The 18,494-nt window shown below is 38.6% G+C and overlaps 1 protein-coding gene across 1 annotated transcript in view; it reads left to right on the top strand.

Moving 5' to 3' along the window:
* Window positions 1-340: 340 nt before the first annotated feature.
* LOC150078973 (uncharacterized) overlaps window positions 341-18,494 on the top strand; it is a 47,111-nt gene continuing 28,957 nt past the window's right edge. The window contains exon 1 of the mRNA XM_090383778.1: window positions 341-522. Coding sequence (XP_090239904.1) covers window positions 470-522 — 53 coding nt within the window. The 5' untranslated portion in view covers window positions 341-469. The remainder of the gene's footprint in view (window positions 523-18,494) is intronic.

Here is an 18,494-nt window from a genome sequence, read left to right as displayed (position 1 = left end):
TAGAATGTTTCTTCCGATACAGGTCGAATTAATTCGTGAAAGTAAGAGTTAAATAAATAAATCCAGTTAATGTTGGACATTAGGGAAGAGAGTGCCGTAAGACGGTTCGCCTACGGAACTACACGACCTTGAGACATGACCGAATCGAAGTGCTTTTACGGAGAAATAATTAATGCGATGAGGGCCACCACATGCGAACGAGTAGATGGCTTGTAATGGAAGCCGCATATTCCTTTTAATATTTGTAGGCGGCGCTGGCTGCCCGTGTCACGTGTCGCTAATACACGAGGCTTCCTTGTGACTAGCCCATCACAATCACTTCATCGACCTAAAGAGAGAGAGAGAGAGCGGGAGCGAAGAGGTGCACCGTTGACCCATTTTCTCCTTCAGCCTCATCGCCATCGGACATGAACAGGGATCTGACAGTCGGCATGTGAGGTTCGCAAGTTTCTCGGCTCCTCAGGTCGTTATGCCCTTCCTGCATATCCGCACCCTCCGAGAAAGAATATGCCGCAACACAAGGTAAGCGATAAGTCTTTCTAGTCGCGTAACAAGGTCAAGGTCATGTGATGGAGAATGCGATCCACTCTGTCTTGAGATAGCAGTTTGCCTAAAATACAGAAAGAGAAGCTGAGAGTGGTTTGCTATGCATTAATGCATACACAGTTTGGAGAGTTTAGCTCTTTAGCCTTTGAAAATATGGAATAGTAATTCTTGGGTTTGCAACAATTGTTATGCTATTGTTTTGTTTCTGCGAAGAAGTTAAGTATGGTTCTGAGAAGCCTGGTTGTTGTCTATAAATTGAGTGTATTCTATGGTCCGTTCGCCTGATTTTGCTCATTAAAAAGGGAAGACCTGCAACTCCTGACCAAGACCGAATAACTCGGCCACGCTATGAAACGTCCATAAAAATTCCTCCCATCTTCGAAATTCGAACACAGGCCTCATCCACGGTGGAAAAAGTCTGGATTCGAATATTTTCTGACGGTATTGATGATCGTAACCACTGTGCTAACAGCCAGCATGTATCGAAGTTGCCACTGGAATATAGAAGCCATTAAGCTAATTCAAATGAACTGCAGTAGTGACAACTTTAAATTTTTAAACCGAGATCTTATCAGTCTTTGTGCCCATCTTAACTTTCTATCCAAGAATATTTTCCATGTTTAATTCTCTCTCATATATATATCGATTTTTTTTTCTGTTTATTTCTTTTCTTGTTGCTGTGTGTTATCTTTTTCTATACGTAAGAATAGTGGTTTTCTTTCTGTTTATAAAAAGAAATCAATCTATCTCTCTATCCCATTATCAACACTACCAGATGCTTCTAAATTCTTGGAATATATCTACCAGCAAACAGGCGGACATAGAAAAACTATAAATGCTTTTCCTAGACCATCTCCAGTCTCCTGATGCTTATTTTCTTTGGAGCATTTCAGCAACAACAGGCACACGTGCAACTGGGGAATTCGGTACTGCACGAAACCTCCTTTGATTATTGCTGAGGGGTGTTATGTGCATCCCACTGCACGCATTTTACTCTCCATAAAAAAAAAAGGTTACTTTTTTTTCATCATTGATTTTTTACTGCTTCTGGGCACTTGCTGTTTACCTACTTATTACGATTCAAAAGACGAAATCCAAGTAGTAGTTTGGCACTCAATGAAGAATACCATTTCTGACTAATTTTGCATCCATAATTATCTCCTGAAGAGGATTAATTGGACGTGAATGATGCCAGAAAGTCTTTAAGGACCTTTCTGGACTAAGCTGCTCAAATAGATGTCACTCCTAGATGAGCGCCATTTTCTTAACAGTTCCTCTTGAAATATGAGCAAGCCCCTCTGCTGATCAATAGCACCGGTCAATAAAGCACATACAATTAGATTTTAAAAGTTTCCTCCTGGTGGATTAGTGCTATATACAACCTATAGCATTCATGTTCATTAATCTTAATGTATAATATACATCTCTGGACGCTTTGGACTTCAGTCTCGTGTTCCTCTTTGCGTCTGTGACTTGGAAAGCCTCATCCATCATTTACAATCGGGAAGTTTACGCCAATTGGTTCTATTTATATAATTTTTTTCTGAAAATGCGCATCTGTCTCTGCCTTATCACAGTATATTTGGATATATCTTAATTTGGATTCAACCCATGAACAAGGTAGCCAGTCCCAGATAATCCTGTGAAACTCTTTAATGTCCAAAGCTATATCCAAATCATACTTATTTATAAATTCCATAGTTTTAAAGAAGTTCTTCGATACTTTCGAATAATAATTATGACGTGGAAGGTAAGCTTCTTTCTAGTAGCTGTCGTTAGTGCTTGAGGTAGCTGATTCAGAGAAAATACGACACCAATGCTTAAGTTCCAGGGCAGTTCAGTGTTTTTAATGCTCACATCTTGAAGTAGGAAAGCAAATTCAGACAGCAAATTGGACAGTAGAACGCAGAATTGCCCCTTAAAAGATAGTGGCCGAAGGTCTTTTGCAATGATTCTATTGGTATCACAGGTTCTGTGAGGATTCCAAATTGGAGTAGCAAAGCCGGACAGGTAGTCCACAACTGGATAAATTTTTGCTTTTTCTTACTATTCCGGATATGCTTATAAAAATCGTATTCTGCAGTAAATGTGACCTCCAGATCTTTCGCTTGGGTTTGGGAACCATGGTGCCATTGATTGAATGGTGAATACTCAGTCACTTTGTGAAAAACGCCGATAAGCCCTTTCGATATTCTGTAAGTAATTGAGCAGAACTTCCTAAACTTGATGTCGAGATCATTTAAAGCAACTCAGTCCGCGAAAAAATTGATCGCAGCCTGGCCATCTGCATTGATCTGACTGTTCATTGGCGAGGTGATGGTCCGAAGATGTGTTCATAATTTATCCTAGGACCATCGATTGTTTTGGACAAAACCAAAAATGCCCCAGTCTATCTAGTCTTGAACAATAATGCGTTAGCTGTGTTGTGGCAGCACATCGGGGACGGACCATATCTGTATCAGCAGGACACCACTCCATATCATACTGTTCATTGACTGGTCTGAGGATATGAGCATCGAAAAGTTGGAGTGGCCAGCCCAAAGCCATGACCTCAGTCCTAAAGAGAACCTCTGGGAAGAGACTATCCGAAAACAGGTAGCCGATTGAACACAGAATAGCAAAAATATCGGAGGATATTTACAAAAACCTAGAGGTCTCCGAGCTGAGGCTGCCATAAAGGCTAAAGGTCACAGCACGCCTTATTAGTTTTCCTGTAAATAAAGATTGGTTTTATTTTTACATGTCCGCGATTTCGGAAGATGTTTACGCTATTGAACTGGCAAATGGTAATACTTAAACCGACAAACCCCCCCAATAAGATGCGATTATTGAAGAATGCACCGAGGACTGCCTTTCTTTGTGAGACCCTTCTACAAGAAATTGTTTCGGATCACGAAAAGATTGATTCGTGTAAATGGCAATTTAGTTAGGCCAAGCGGAAATCTCAAGAAACGTTCACAAACTCTGGGGGCTTTTAGTTGCATGTAATGAGATTTTTCCCTTCATTTTTACATCAGAAGCGTTAATAATGAAATCCGTACCTCGCAGAAAATAATTATGCAAAAAAAAGCTATCGGTATGTGGATTGTGCACATCTGTGCATCTTTTTGGTGTGGGAAAGGTGCAGGTGGGTTGATAAATCGAATCGGTAAAGTGCCACAGCTGATTTCTTGGTAATCAGCTTAAGGTTCAAAGTTTCGGGCTCTTCTAATTGACGCCGTCTTTAATCCATAATAATTAAAGAAGGAATTTGAATTTTAACACTTTCTCATGTCTGTATGAGCGAAACAACTGTTTATTTATGCACATCACCCTACCAAAATATTAGAGTACAGGTTAACTGTGCGTCGGTTTTTCTTTAATGGTTTTCTTTTATTTTTTTATGCGTATTGCTAAATTAAACTGAAAATCCGGAAATTAATGGTAAAAATATGTTTTTCTTCAAAGATGAAAAATGGCATTAACACTGGATGAAAAGGTGGAGATAGTGGTCGTTAGGGATAGACCCAGAGGGAAGTGGCGAACGAGTTTAATGAAACCTGAAAGGAATCCAATAACGCACAGCGCAGTTGGAAAACTGGTGAAGAAATTCAAAGCGAGTCATTGGCTCGATGACATGATTCTTCATTGATGGATTGGGAGGAGAGGACCAGTGAAGAGGACCACCACGATCACCTGACCTTAACCCGCTGGACTTTGCATTTTGGGGATTCCTGAAGGCACAGGTGTATGCTGCAAAAATCGAGATCTTCGTCATCTTAGGGAGATGAATTACCAAGCCTTCTGCTGCTGTTGATCCCAATATGCTGAGAGAAATATGTTTGAGTGCGACAGATAGAACATCCAGAGCCATAATTTCCAGAGCTGTTGTTTTCTGTGGAAAGACATTAAACAAACGTTCTCTCGACTTGTGAAAGTTGCCAAATTTCTTTCGCTACGCCTGGCTGCCTTATTGCCGCTTCTGTTACCCGTTCCGTCCCTCATTTATTATTTCCACGATCACGTCATTACGCACGAACAAACAAGGGGATGGTTGTAAGGATAGAGAATAGAACCTTGGAAACAAAGAGAAAAATTAATGAATAAATCAAATTAGAATGCTGTAAATAATTATATGGTGTGCTCTGGATAATATTCGTCGAGAAATAAATGATTCGATAATAAGTTTGGCAATGGAAACGAATCGTCCCCAAAAGGCTGGAAGATTAAAAGAAAGGTAGATGGCGCTACTTTCATATAACGTGGATTTTATTCAGGATATCATTTTAATATATGGTGTATAGTTTTCACGCCTCCAGATATAAAATGCATAAAATTTGGGGATGAAGATTTTGGTGGGGGAGGTGGGAAAATCCAATATCTAGCCATTCGACAGTGCACTTTGTGCACGATAATGAGGCATCAGTATGTGCCCTCAGTAAAAATTAAGGAAGATGTTCCCCGAAATGGAGAGACGTGGCCTGGACCACCACACCTTTTTTTAAACTCGTTCTAAGGCCTGCACCCATTGATCACAGTTTTAATTCGCAATGCGCTAACCATTTAGATGGTTAATGGTTTTCGCAGTCTGTTCATTAAATAAGTGCTACTGTAATTACTTCTAGAGGGCAGCAAATTTTCTTACGCCGTTTAAATTTGCAGACTTTGCAGTTAAAACAATTATCTTCAGTCCCTCCATGTATGATTTCATAAATATTCAGCAGAAATACCTCATTTCAATTTCCTCGCAGTCCAAATATTATTAATGCAAAATCCTCCATTAGGGGAATTAATCCGACACAGAGGGGTGTGAATATTCCTTCGTAGAAGGGCGTTACCATATCATCTACTGCGATTAATATAATAAGTAGTAATAATTCATGATTTATATATTTAGTAAACTGATAACAAAATAACGATCTCATCAAAAAAGAAAGTAAATAATTGCCGGATTTGTATTGGTCTAAATTTCATTAAATTTGGAATTGCTCAACATATATCCCTCCAAGAGCCAAATAAAAAAGAAATCATGAAAATCTGTCCACCGAAAGTCGAGTGGACGGGCATACGGACGGACATACGTAATTTAAGACAGGTGCTATACGCATATAAGAGCAAACTGCCTAAAAATATTAATTCAAAGAATAATGTAATGATGTTGAAAGAAGAACATCTCTAAATGCTAACTGCAAAGGACACTGATTGAGATCTGAGCGAGTCCATTAGTACCCTCTTATCAAGTTTATATGGTCCCCAACTGAGACAATTGGAATGTATATTGGGATCATTAATATAAATCACAATCAACAAGGGAGCGCCGCCAACTTGGGAGATACTTTTCAGACATTTTACCTCGATCAGAGAAATTACCCAAATGGGAACGATGCTATTTATCATCTACCATCTCCTGTAGGTAACGTACCCTTTATTACGTCCTGCCTAAGTCTCTAACTTCCCCCATTTGGTATTAATTGTCTTCAATGAATAGGAGAAATCTAGATGAACAGTACCTTCTCATCATTCAAACCATTGCTTCGCGAGAGAGGCTGAAGCGCTGTTCGGAATTGATTGCCATACTTAAATGGTTCTGGCATACGGTATTCCCTTGCAAAGTGTCGTTCGCAGAGATAAACTAACCAACTGGGAATTGCCTTTAATCTTTATTGCATAAGCCATCGATAGTTGCATGGTCACACAAGAATTAATAAACTGTATCGTGGAAAGATAAGATGAAGTGATCCGAAACTTCAGTTTCGATTTACTCATCTTAAACAAGATCATTGAAGAAGACTGGAGCATTCGAAATCTGAGAAAAATGTGTTCTAAATTGATTATTAAAGAAATTGAATTAGAAACGCATGAAGCACTTTAAGGATGGACATCTTGCTCATACTATTCAGGTATTTTGTGATGAGCAAAGTAGGATTGCCACTCCTACTGACACAGGCATGGCGCTGTCTGTAACCTGCACGTTAATGGTCGGCTTTCATCTCTGAAGTATTCCTTGCATGGCACGATGGGTCATTGTTCTGTCTGCGCAATAAAGATTAATTTTCTTCCGAGTACTCCGGAGGATATATTCTCTCGTGCATTCTACAATCTGCTTGCGCAATCAAGGCCTTCTTAAATATTTTGTAGGAGCACCATCTATTTGAAGTATGACGTCATTTGTATATGGTGGAACAGCGAGTAGATTATAATAGACTGATGGTCTTCTTTCAGTCGATTATAATCTTCTTTCAACAAGACATTTTTATGGTAATGTATGAGTGTATAATTAAATAGCACCAAGGAACAATTAATAGTCTTGTCGACATTGACCAATCGAGATGTGTATGTGAAAAATTTTGAAATAGTAAAATAAAGTCAGCCCATATAGACAAAAGAAGGAATAATATGGTAATAAAGAAAACGGAAAAAACTCCGGAATTCCACCGAGACGATGTTCCACCTTGACTAGCAAAATCTGTCACAAAGTGAAATAAAATTTAGTGACAGTAAATTGAATAAAATGAAAGTCATTTAGTGAAAAATAAATGGAAATACCTGAAAAAAGAATAAAAGAAATTTTGTCTCCTATGCACCATATTTGCACTCCAGCGGTGGATGAACAATCTTCGATAATCTCTCAACTCAGAAGAGTGAGTTGAGCAGTTCAACCCAGCTTCTCCAAGGGCTTGCGTAGGAGAAGCATGGTGAGTTTTAATAGTAAACGATGCCAGGCTCAGTGGGTGATCTGGTAATCACTGGCTCTCTAGGCATGATCTCTCACGAATCAGTTTGTGTGCATCAAGGATTTCACCTGGGAGTGCATCTGCTGGAGCAACAATCTATCATAGAGATGTAAGGGTTGTCTGGGGCAGAGCGAAGGAGTTGATTTGAGAGCTGATTGCGAGATTCTCCAGTGGCACACGTCACAGACATTTTTCTTATCATTAACTTAATTGCAGTGGTTAGACAGTAGACATCTCTTTGGGTAGGAAGCTTATGGATGTTGGGCGACTCGGCCATTGCTGTTTGTTCTATTCTAGAACTTGTGCTTGTTGACAATCAAAATTTGAAGCGCTACTTTTTAAAATCTGCAAGGTATGGATGAAGGGGACTTCAAATAGATGGAAGGATATATCTGGCTGATTAGTTTCATCTAAGTTTGGAACAAAATATCTTCTTAGCGGAAAAGATATATAATTTTAAAGAATTTTAGATATAAATAGTAAAGGCCTATACAGCCATTGTTAACGAAGGAAGAAGACTGGTAGTACCCCTATACGGTTATTAGTGTCCTCTCATAATAAAAAAAAACATTATCAAATGGAGTCAGATACACTCAGGGTTTATCTCACATGTGGAAAAATGTGTGGCGTTGAATTGAAAGAGGTTGCAGGTTCTAAGGATCTTGAACATGGTGGCTAAGGAGTCTGATCTCAATGTTGCTACAGAGACCACTAAGTCTGCAAATTTCAAACTTAGATTAAGGAAGAATTGGAATTCTTCACATTAGCTAGAAGTTCAGGATCCAAGTATATCTCGAGGTAAATTGTCACTGAGTCAAAGCAAAGAATCTTCTGAGGTCTATCTCTGGAGGTGTAGGTGAGAAGTTGGAATGGGAAGAGGTTCTCTCGGGTAGAGCTATCATGTTAGCAGAATTGGATAGTGTGGGTAATAGGGATGATAAGGACATTGCACTTTTGACACCACGTTGATCTCCTGAATATTCCATCAAAACATGTCGTCAAAGGGGGTTATACTATGGTGGGGAAGAAAGTTCAGTTGGATCACTGCGTTCATCGTGCAGTAGGTCTCCTGTTTTAAGACGAAATAATAAGAGGAAAGTCAAGATCAATGCGCATAAAAATGATTGGGATAAGGAATTACGTAAAGTTAAGTAAAATGTTGAGTGATATGGAGTTGGCTGAGAAAAATAAATTCTTCAGCTAAAATTGAGATAGGGAACGACACTGAAGCGACTATCTTGTCATCGTGTTCAAAAGAAATTAGGAACGAAAACATGAATTTTAATCCTGTTGTCCAAAAACATGACTTCTTCTGGGGAGAGAAACTGTCTCGCGCAGATGGTGGTTTTGGAGGAGATAATACTCAACTTTACAGAAATAACATTTAAATTACGCAAAGATTTGGAAGCTTTCTTTTTTGCCAAGGAGAGTGGTATCAATAGGAGTTCAATCAGAGGGATATTGTCTAGATGGGATCTCCTTGAAGCCATGGTTTTGGAACTTGAAATACCTAATGAGAAATTTAAGGAATGGATACAATGTATGCGTGAATCCGCTCAGAATTATAGGAAAGATATGGATAACCGACAAAATCTGAAACTTTATAGTGGTGTAGTTAAGAGTGACGTAACTTCTGCTGCAAAGGATGTGGGCTTGAAAGTGAGTTCCTCAGACGAAGAAGTGGCTAGATCATATGATGTCAGCATATTTTATTAATTCAAGCTATTGACGACTCTGTACTTAAAAGTAGTGAAGATGTCCGAATTGCTGTGGATAAGAAAATGAGAAACTCGTTGAGAGTGGTCAGGATACGGAAGGTAAGAAAAGTATTTGATCGTGGCATTGTTTTAGAGAGGCAAACTAAAAAAGACAGAAGAAATAAAAAAGTGCGAACAATTGACAGCTTGGATTAGCGTTTTGATTTCCCAAAAGACCTGAAATGGAGTTATTTGGGTATGATGTTTGTAAGGAAGTTCAGAAGGATGATCTGCTACGTGACATGTATGAGAAAAATCTTTTGCATTTGGGATTGACGAAAGAGGAGATGGTTGCTGAGGTCACTGTTCGCTTCATAAGTAGAAACAGAAGTGATTCCGGGTATAACTGGATTTTAGAGGTTTCACAAAGAATTAGAATGTTTCCAATGCAACAGCAGCGCTTGTTTGTTGGACTGATGTCATGCAGGTTAAACGATTTCTATCTTGTGACTGTATGTTACAATTGTCAGCATACTACCAAAACAGGTAGACGACGAGATCCTATATGCAGCCATTGTTCTGAGAAAGCCCATACATATAAAGATTGCAAAGACATTAACAAAGAGGCTGCGTGTTCGAACTATTGCTAGAATTCATGTGGGAGACCATTCTTCTCGGGACAAAAAGTGTCCAGAATATCAAAGAGTTCTTAAACTAATTAAACTGCCTACGGCTGATTCCTTTCGTAACTATGGCCAACAGTCCGAATTACTGTATCTCAAATCAGTATATTCACAACATAAATTCGTTTAAAGGTTTGACAATAATGCAGCTGAATTCTCAATCTGTTGCGGATGAAATAAAAATTGTATGCCAACGAGAAGATATCGATGTTGCTTGCATCCAACAACCTTATTATGTGAATGATAAGGTATTTGGTCATCCCTTTCTTGTAGGGTCATATATAATCCTTGTGCAGAAGTGAGAGCTGCAATAATTGTTTTTAATTCTGATTTAGTATTAACCAAAATTGAATCCTTATGTAGCAGTCTGAATTGAATAATTATGTATCATTCAGTCTACTGTCGATGCATTTGTATTTGTTTCAATATATTTTAAATACAACTCTGACATTCGGCCATATTTAGCTTATATGGATGGTGTTCTTGATAAGCTAGGAGATTTGCCTGTTTTGTTTGCAATTGATTCTAACGCCAGGAGTTCACTTTGGTTCAGTGGCACTACTGAGGATAGAGGGAAGGCTTTAGATAATATGATAGCGGAGCGGACGCTTATGGTTCACGATCAACCGGGGAGGAGTCCACCTTTTGGACAGTAAATGGTGAATCAAACAGACGATTACAAACTCAATTGGCGCTAGATTTGTATGTGGATGGAAAGTCAAATCTGACTGGGTATTGAGTGATCATCGTGCGATATTTTATGAAATCAATACACATAGGGAAAAATAGTATTGGTTTGAATCAATTACGGCGCTTTTCTGTTAAGCATGTAAACTGGGATAACTTTGAGGGAAGTCTTCAGTAGACTAGGTTGCGATCTCTGAGTTATCTAACATGACAGGTGAGATATATGATGTGTGTGTGTAGCTGCTGTGAAACGGAAACAGATAAAACATGGACCAGTTAAATGGTGGACACCTCAGCTTACTCTATTGAAAAAAAAAAAAAAAAAAAAAAAACAGGTTAATAAGGCTAGGAAACAATTTCAGAAGAGCAAACGTAGGGAAAGTACCTTGGAAGTTATTCGATTAAAGAAGGACTATCAAAGTCTTCGTAATAAGTACGTCCACGCTATCGCTAAACAGAAATATGACTGCTGGAAAACAGCAGGAAATAACGACCCTTGGGGATTGGTTTATAAAATTTGTACTGGAAAATTCAGAGCAGCTGCTGAAGTTATATATTCTGTTGGCAAGGGCACCACTGAGAAGTGTAGTTGGGAAGATTCCATGGGTGCAATCTTAGATCACCTTATAGGTAAAGATAACATGGCGGATAACCCATGTGTTAAACAAGAACATCGTCATTTGCAGGCATTGAATGAGTCGTATGGTAGCTACTTTGAAGAATTACCCTTTATTAGTATTAGTAATGGCCGCATGGTGCAAGAAAGCATATGACTTATACTGCACCAGCCAAAAAAAAAAAAACAAACCCGAATATAACAATGATAAAAAAAAAATATATATATATATATATATAATTAATAAAAGAAAAGTAAAATAAACCTATCATCCTATGCGCTTCCCTCACCCGAAGGTACTATCCAGATGACATTTGAATTTCCCCAAACTGTCAGCCTCTACCACCCATTTAGGCAACTTATTCCAGTAATTTATAACTCGCTGGCTAAAATAAAACTCCCTGCAGTCCAATCTAAACATTTCCCCCCGTAACTTGAATTTATGTCCTCTAGTTCTAGCATCATTTATAATCTTGAAAATTTCGTCCTCATTCATTTTACTGATGCCTCTCAGAGCCTTAAACACCTCAGTCAAATCTCCTCCAAGGTGTCTAGTTTCCAAACTCTGTAACCCACATATTCAAAGTCTTTCTTCATAAGGACGCCCTTTTGCCGATCTCACCAGGCGAGTTACCCGTCTTTGCACCCTTTCAAGAAGCTCGATGTCTTTCTTTAGGAGCGGTCTCCATATTTGAACACAGTATTCCAAGTGTGGTCTAACAAAAGCTTTATATAATGGGATTATCACGTCCCTATCTCTACTTGCAAAAGTTCGATAGATCATCGATAGGACACCATGGGCCTTCCTTGCAACCTGTTTACAATGCTCAGAGAATTTCATGTCTGACCGTATCGTAACACCCAAGTCCCTTTCCTCCAGTACTGGGTTTAGTTGAACTGCACAAAGTAAATAAGTTATTTTGGGATTACTGTTTCCCAGGTGTAATACCTTACACTTTGCTGGATTAAAGCATAGCTGCCATTTTTCTGACCATTCCTGAAGTCTATCTAGGTCTCTCTGAAGACGCTTAGCTTGAAAGTGATCATTAACTACTCTACCAATTTTCATATCATCTGCAAATTTAGACATCACGCCCACTATCCCTTAATCAATGTCGTTTATGAAAATTAAAAACGAGAGTGGTTCCAATACTGATCCTTGCGGAACCCCATTTCTTACATCAACCCAATCTGAGGAATAGCCATTTATGACAACCCTCTGCCTCCTGCCCCGAAGCCATCCTGCTATCCATCTAAGAATTTTCCCAGTGATTCCAACCTGTTCCAGCTTATAAAGCAACCGCTCAAGTGGGACTGAGTCAAAAGCTTTGCTGAAATCTAAACAAACAATGTCCAAATTATTCCCTAAATCCAGCTCGTGAGTGACCCTTTCGAAATAGCGAACCAGATTTGTTAAACATGATTTTTCCCTTTACAAAACCATGCTGAGTATCCTTGAGAATCTGAATTCTATCCAAATGATACTGAATTCCACCCTTTATCATTGCCTCCATGATTTTCCCTACCATTGAAGTGAGACTGACAGGTCGATAAGTTCCCACTTCACTCTTAGAACCACCCTTATGTATGGGAGATACATTGGCACTTTTCCAATCCAACGGAATCTCCCCAGAGTCTAGTGATGCTCGCATAATTAGCCTCAATGGTTCAATGCACTCTCTTGCCACCTCCCTTAATATAGGGTATATTAAGGATTAATATTAAGGATGATAGGGTATATTCCATCAACTCCAGCAGCCTTACTGGCCTGTAGGCTCGAACGTTTTTTAATTAAATAATCTTGCGAAATTTCAATATCATTAATTACATATTTTTTAACTTCGCTCCCACAATTTCCCATTGCCACAAAAGGTTTTTCATTTGTAAATATCGATGCAAAATAACTGTTGAGTTCATCTGCAACGGCAGCTGGTGTATTTAATACTATTCCCTTTCCCTTACGTAAAGGTCTGATCTGGTTTGTCCTGCTCTTGGCATTTCTGTATATGTGAAGAATTCCTTATCCCCCCCATCTTTGCTCTGTTTGCTAGCGATTTTTCATAACCTGCCTTTGCCTGTCGAACCTTTACTGTGGCTCTATTACAGATCACCTTGTAGCTGTTATAGGCTTCAGTAAGTTTTATTACTCTGTAACCTTTCCATGCCACCTTTTTCTGCTCAAATAATGTGGCAACTTCACTATTCATAAAACTTGGAACCCTCCTCGTGGAGTATTTTTTTAATGGTAAATACGCATTCAAGGCATCTGTGATTAATGTTTTAAAAGCATACCATAGTTCAAATGTATTCGTTCTGTGCGATATCTACCCAGTTAATAGAGGCCATGTTAAAGCATCGTAATTTCTTTTTCTGAAATTAAAACCCATTCCTTTGCCTTTTACTGCTGCTACTTCTCTCATCATCATCCACCGTAGAACTCCGTGATCACTTCCTGCTACTGGTTCCTCTACTGTCAGCCCTGTCATGTCATCTGATTCATGGGTGACCATGAAGTGTAGAGTATTCTTTTTCCTAGTACTTTTCCTGACATGTTGATACAATAACAGTCATCTAGTTGATTTAAAAATTGTTCCCCATGTCGAGTTTCCTTCCCATTTCCTCCAATCAATTAGAGGCAAATTGAAATCACTCATAAGACATTGACGCTTACTTGCCCATTCCATTTGCATGTAGAGGCTTTCGTCATAATCTTCGCAATCACCTGGTCTGTATATTACTCCTACTCGCATTATACCTTTGTTTCCAACTATCTCACACCATACAGATTCTATACTAGCACATGAAACGTCTGAATTCGGGAAATCTATCGTTGCACTCAGGCTGTTTCTGATAAGAAGCATTACCCCACCACCCCTTCTATCTACTCAATCCTTTCTAAATACATTATACAAGCTGTACTGAAACCCATCATCCCCTATTTCTGGGTGGCATCACGTTTCCATAAGCCCTATTATGTCCGCATTACTTGTTTTAACCAGCAGTTCGAATTCGCTCATTTTAATGACGACACTTCTAACATTACTGTATAAACAATTAAGATTTACTGTTCTTGTATATTTAACAACCCTAACACAACCCTTGAAGTTTTTTAGGCTCTCTTCCCTGGCATTAGCTACCCGCTCACTTGAAACGTTTCTGCCCCCAGAACATCTGGATATTACGTCCAGTTGGGGTAACAGATAAGAACTCGTGAGGTATGAGCAAGAGTTACTTTGACTAATATTATCAAATAAACGCGTGTCAGTATTACCCACATCCCCCCCCAACTAGCAGTTTCCCTGAACCTTTAAGGTATCCTCAATAATACTGGCAAAAACGTTTGCACCACCTTTGTTTAAGTGTATCCCGTCTGTACAAAACAAATTCCTTCTACCTACAAGTGTGGGCCATGCTGATAGAAATTTCCCCCCTTAAAGCCTTGCAGAGTCCAAGTCTTGAGTTAATCCACAAGGCTTTTATAACATATAATTGGAACGAATTGTTACAAGTTTTTAATAACTGTCTAAGAGATGATGTATTTCCGTCTCCTTGGAAGGATGCACAGCTCAAGATTATCCTGAAATCTCCAACCAAGCCAACCAGGTCACCTGCTTCATATAGACCTATTGCATTGCTTCTTGGTCTTTGGTAAAGTTTATGAGAAGCTTTTAGCCATGCGGATTGCTATCTACCAAAGAAGTAATATTGGTGTTTCTAACAAACAATATGGTTTCACTCCTGGTGTAAGTATTGAGGATGCGCTTCACTGTTTAGTTCGCAATGTTCGGGAATCGAATTTTAAATATACCTTGGGAATTTTTGTAGACTTTACTGGTGCCTTGATTCCATTAGTTGGCACAGTGTACTGATGATGTTGCGCATGGCTAAATGTTCTTTTAATATTTTCTCTATAATTAAAGATTACTTTATGGATCGCGCAGTAACAGTTAAGTCTAACTTTGGATCAATTACGTGTCGTGTGACTCAAGGCTGTCCGCAGGAATTTTTGGTCCTTTAATGTGGAACTTGGTTTTGGAAGATTGGCTCAAGAGAGAATTTGACCACTCACACACAACTTATGCAGATGATATGGTAATACTTGTGCACGGAAACATCAGAAAGGAGCTTGAAATGAGGTCTGATTGCATATTGAAAGAATTATGCAAATGGTGTAATTTACATAGGTTGACAATCTCTACCTCCAAAACTAAAATCATGACGTTGAAAAGTAAATTGGCTCTTAGTAGACCTCCGCTCGTGAGTCTAAATGGTATTTCCTTACAGCAGATGTTAATGATTAAATACTTTGGAATATGTATTGCTAGTGGCTTGAACTTTATCCCCCATATATATCAGAAAAAGTGAAGAAATTTATGGCAATGATTTCAAGAATAACGCGGGTGGAATGGAAGATAAAGCACTCCATTTCATTTATGATTGCATTTTTCTGCCGATTGTTACGTATGGTGCATCAATCTGGGTTGGCGGCCATGCAATCAAAGTAAACCACACCAGAAAGCTTTATTCTATACATCGAGTTATGTTACTAAAAATGGTTATGGCCTGCAGAAGATTTGCAAGTGTTAGCTGACAAAATGCCACTTGATTTGCAGTTAGTATTTAGAAGCCTATCCTTTTTTTTCAGAAGAGGTATAAAATCAGAGTTGCTGGACATCGAAATTAACACTTTACATGACTTCAGAAACGAAAAGAGAATTTGGGAGCTCCTTTTATAAAAATGGCAAAGCAGATGGAATTGTTTGGAAAAAGGTAGAATAACATTCAAATTTTTCCCTTATGTTAATGGTGTGAACTGTATTAAACCAATCTGGTTAGTACCAAATCTAAGTTGTACATTCTTACTAACAGGTCATGGACATTTTTTGATAAACTGAATAGTCTTGGAATCGTAGCAGGATGCTGTACGTGTGGCTGGAAGCATGGGAACACGTTGTGTTTTATTATTTGAAATATGCTGATTTGCTTTTGGATTTACTGAATAGTGTTGATAATGTAACTCGTCTGGTGGATGGGATTGAACCACGACTTATTAAAACAAGGGAAAATTTTATTGCCTTTCAAATAAAATGGTCAAGTTCGGCGATGATCAAATTCAGTTTTCGTGCGAAGAAATATACTTTCGCAATTGGGAGAGGTGAGGTTGAATAATGGATGAATTGGTGGACTGTACCCTCTTCTTTCTGCGCGGGTAGCAGTGGTATGGTCACCGTCCTCCCCTCACCGGGTGGAAAAGGCCTGGATTCGAATCCCGTCGATGACGCGAGGAACTTTAATGGGCTTTTTTTCACTCCGCGGCTGAGTTAGTTGGTCTCAGGCGTAGATAGCAAGGTTTTTCTCCCCAGTAACTGGGGTTTTTTCGTCCAGCAAAACAGGCAAATCAACCATAGAACATACGCAATTTACAGACACAAATACGGGTTAATGTATTTAATTACGGGGAACCCTAAAATAATAATAATAATGTACCCTCTTCTTTACATGGAACAGTATGTTATTTTTTATACAGAAACAGAGAAAATTCTTTGCAGAGGTGGACAGGATGTTGGTATTCTATTTCCTTAATGGGTGGATGTCCACTTCTGCACCTGCCAAAGCAGTTGCAAGAAGCCTTAGTTGTTTTTCTTGGATTTGCTCCTGCAATAACACCTTCCAGCTTGGTTTTGCTGGTTAATATGAGTAACTTCTGTTCAGCTCTCTGGCTGCTCGTTGAACTCTGTTTTTTGAAGAATACCGGCGATGATCAATCTCTAGGATGTGATGTGATGCTTGTGCCCACTGTGAAAGTGTGTCTCTTCATCGGCTTCTGTTGTAGCCTAATTGTCCAGCTCGTTGTGATGACCAGTCTCTAGAATGTGATGCTTGTGCTCATTGTGAACAGTGTCTCTTCATCGGTTTCTACTGTAGCCTACTTGCCAGATTGTTGTGCTGTAGCTGAGGAGATGACCATTGCACAGTACAGTTGATTTGTAATGTGATTGTGAAATTTGTATTAATAATTGTATACTGTACTATACTATTTCTATATATCGGGGATAAAATTTCCCGGTCCAAATAAAGAACCCTTATAATCGACAAACTCAGCCATGTTGTTAAAAAAAAAGCCGAAAACATTCCTCGCGTCATCTATGGCATTCAAACTGTACCTTTTCCACCCTGGGTGGTAGGATAGTCATTACAATGCCACAATAATACAATCTTCTATTGCTGCGGTGGTACACAATGAAGACCTGCCAATTCCAAATCCATCTTCTCCACTTTCCAAAAAGGTTTTCAGAATTGGAAGATGGATCTGGGGAATAGAATAACAGGGATTACACCTCAGAAACCTGTTTAAGTAAAGCGACACAAATCCTTAATCAGAATGAATCGGATGACAGTGGGGATTGGGTCTAACCAACTTTTAAATAAGATTTCAGCAGAGCTGCTGAAATCTCATTTAAAAGAGTAGGATCTGCGGGGTTCCAGCAGCAAGTCTTCCACGTACAGAAAAAGATATCACTCAAGCACGTTTTTAAACTGATTGCAGATCTCTGTACTATTGTTTTGATTTGATTTGATTAATCTTTATGAAGAAACTAGTACTGATCACAACGGGAATACACACCCATGTGATATGATGTTATTGCATATTTACGTTTATTTAATTTCTCGGCAAACCACTGATGCTATGTAAAAACTAAAATCATATGGGCAACCAGCAGACCTAACTTCATGAAGAAACCTCACGCAGATATAAACAGAACTTCCTTGAAAATTTGTTACTCAGTACTATCGAATTAAAATAGAATAAAAATTAAGCGAAATCAAACTCTGAAATAGTTTAGAAATTAATTACATCTAGATCATTACACTACTCTTTAAGGAGCAGTGCTGTACCACAATCTTCAATATATGAGTGAAAGTATATCATCGACTTTGGTTTGCTTCTCAAAACATTTAAAGAGAGAGAGTTTTGTTTAGAAATCCGAGATATGATGAAGTAATTTAAAATACAACTGATTCTTTTGAGCAACGTAGCGAGCGATTTGAAAAATGTAATCCTTGTAGATAATGACCCCTAGATCGTTAATATTACATGCAAAAATCTTCACTCACCTTACCTCTGAGCAAATGATAAAAACGAAACCACATCATTAAATTGCCATAACCAAAAGGTCTCGTTATTTCTTCTCAAATAACGAAGCATTTAGGATTTATTCTATCTAAAATAATCGTTTTAGATGCGGTTTTTTAATAATGGAGAGTTCAATTTCATTGGATTCATGAGACAAATCATAAAGATGAGCTTACAAAGGATAGCAAAGAATGAACGGAAAAGCGAATTTATTAAATTGTAACCAAGATGACAGGGATTTCATCGAAACGTTAAAGAATTCAAGTTTCTAAGGAGTGTTGGCAAGGTAGCTACAGTCACGAAGTGGCAATTCCGAAAATTACTATATTTATGGTCGGATTGGAAATTTTATGGGGTAAAAATCCGATTTTATAGGTGATTGGTTGTTTTTAGTACGTCAATCAATATGGTACGCTA

The sequence above is a fragment of the Mastigoproctus giganteus genome, chromosome 10, assembly GCF_048544385.1.
Source record: "Mastigoproctus giganteus isolate SK-2022 chromosome 10, ASM4854438v1, whole genome shotgun sequence".
In the NCBI taxonomy this organism is placed as follows: domain Eukaryota; kingdom Metazoa; phylum Arthropoda; class Arachnida; order Uropygi; family Thelyphonidae; genus Mastigoproctus; species Mastigoproctus giganteus.
This window is presented reverse-complemented; position numbering and strand designations above follow the sequence as displayed.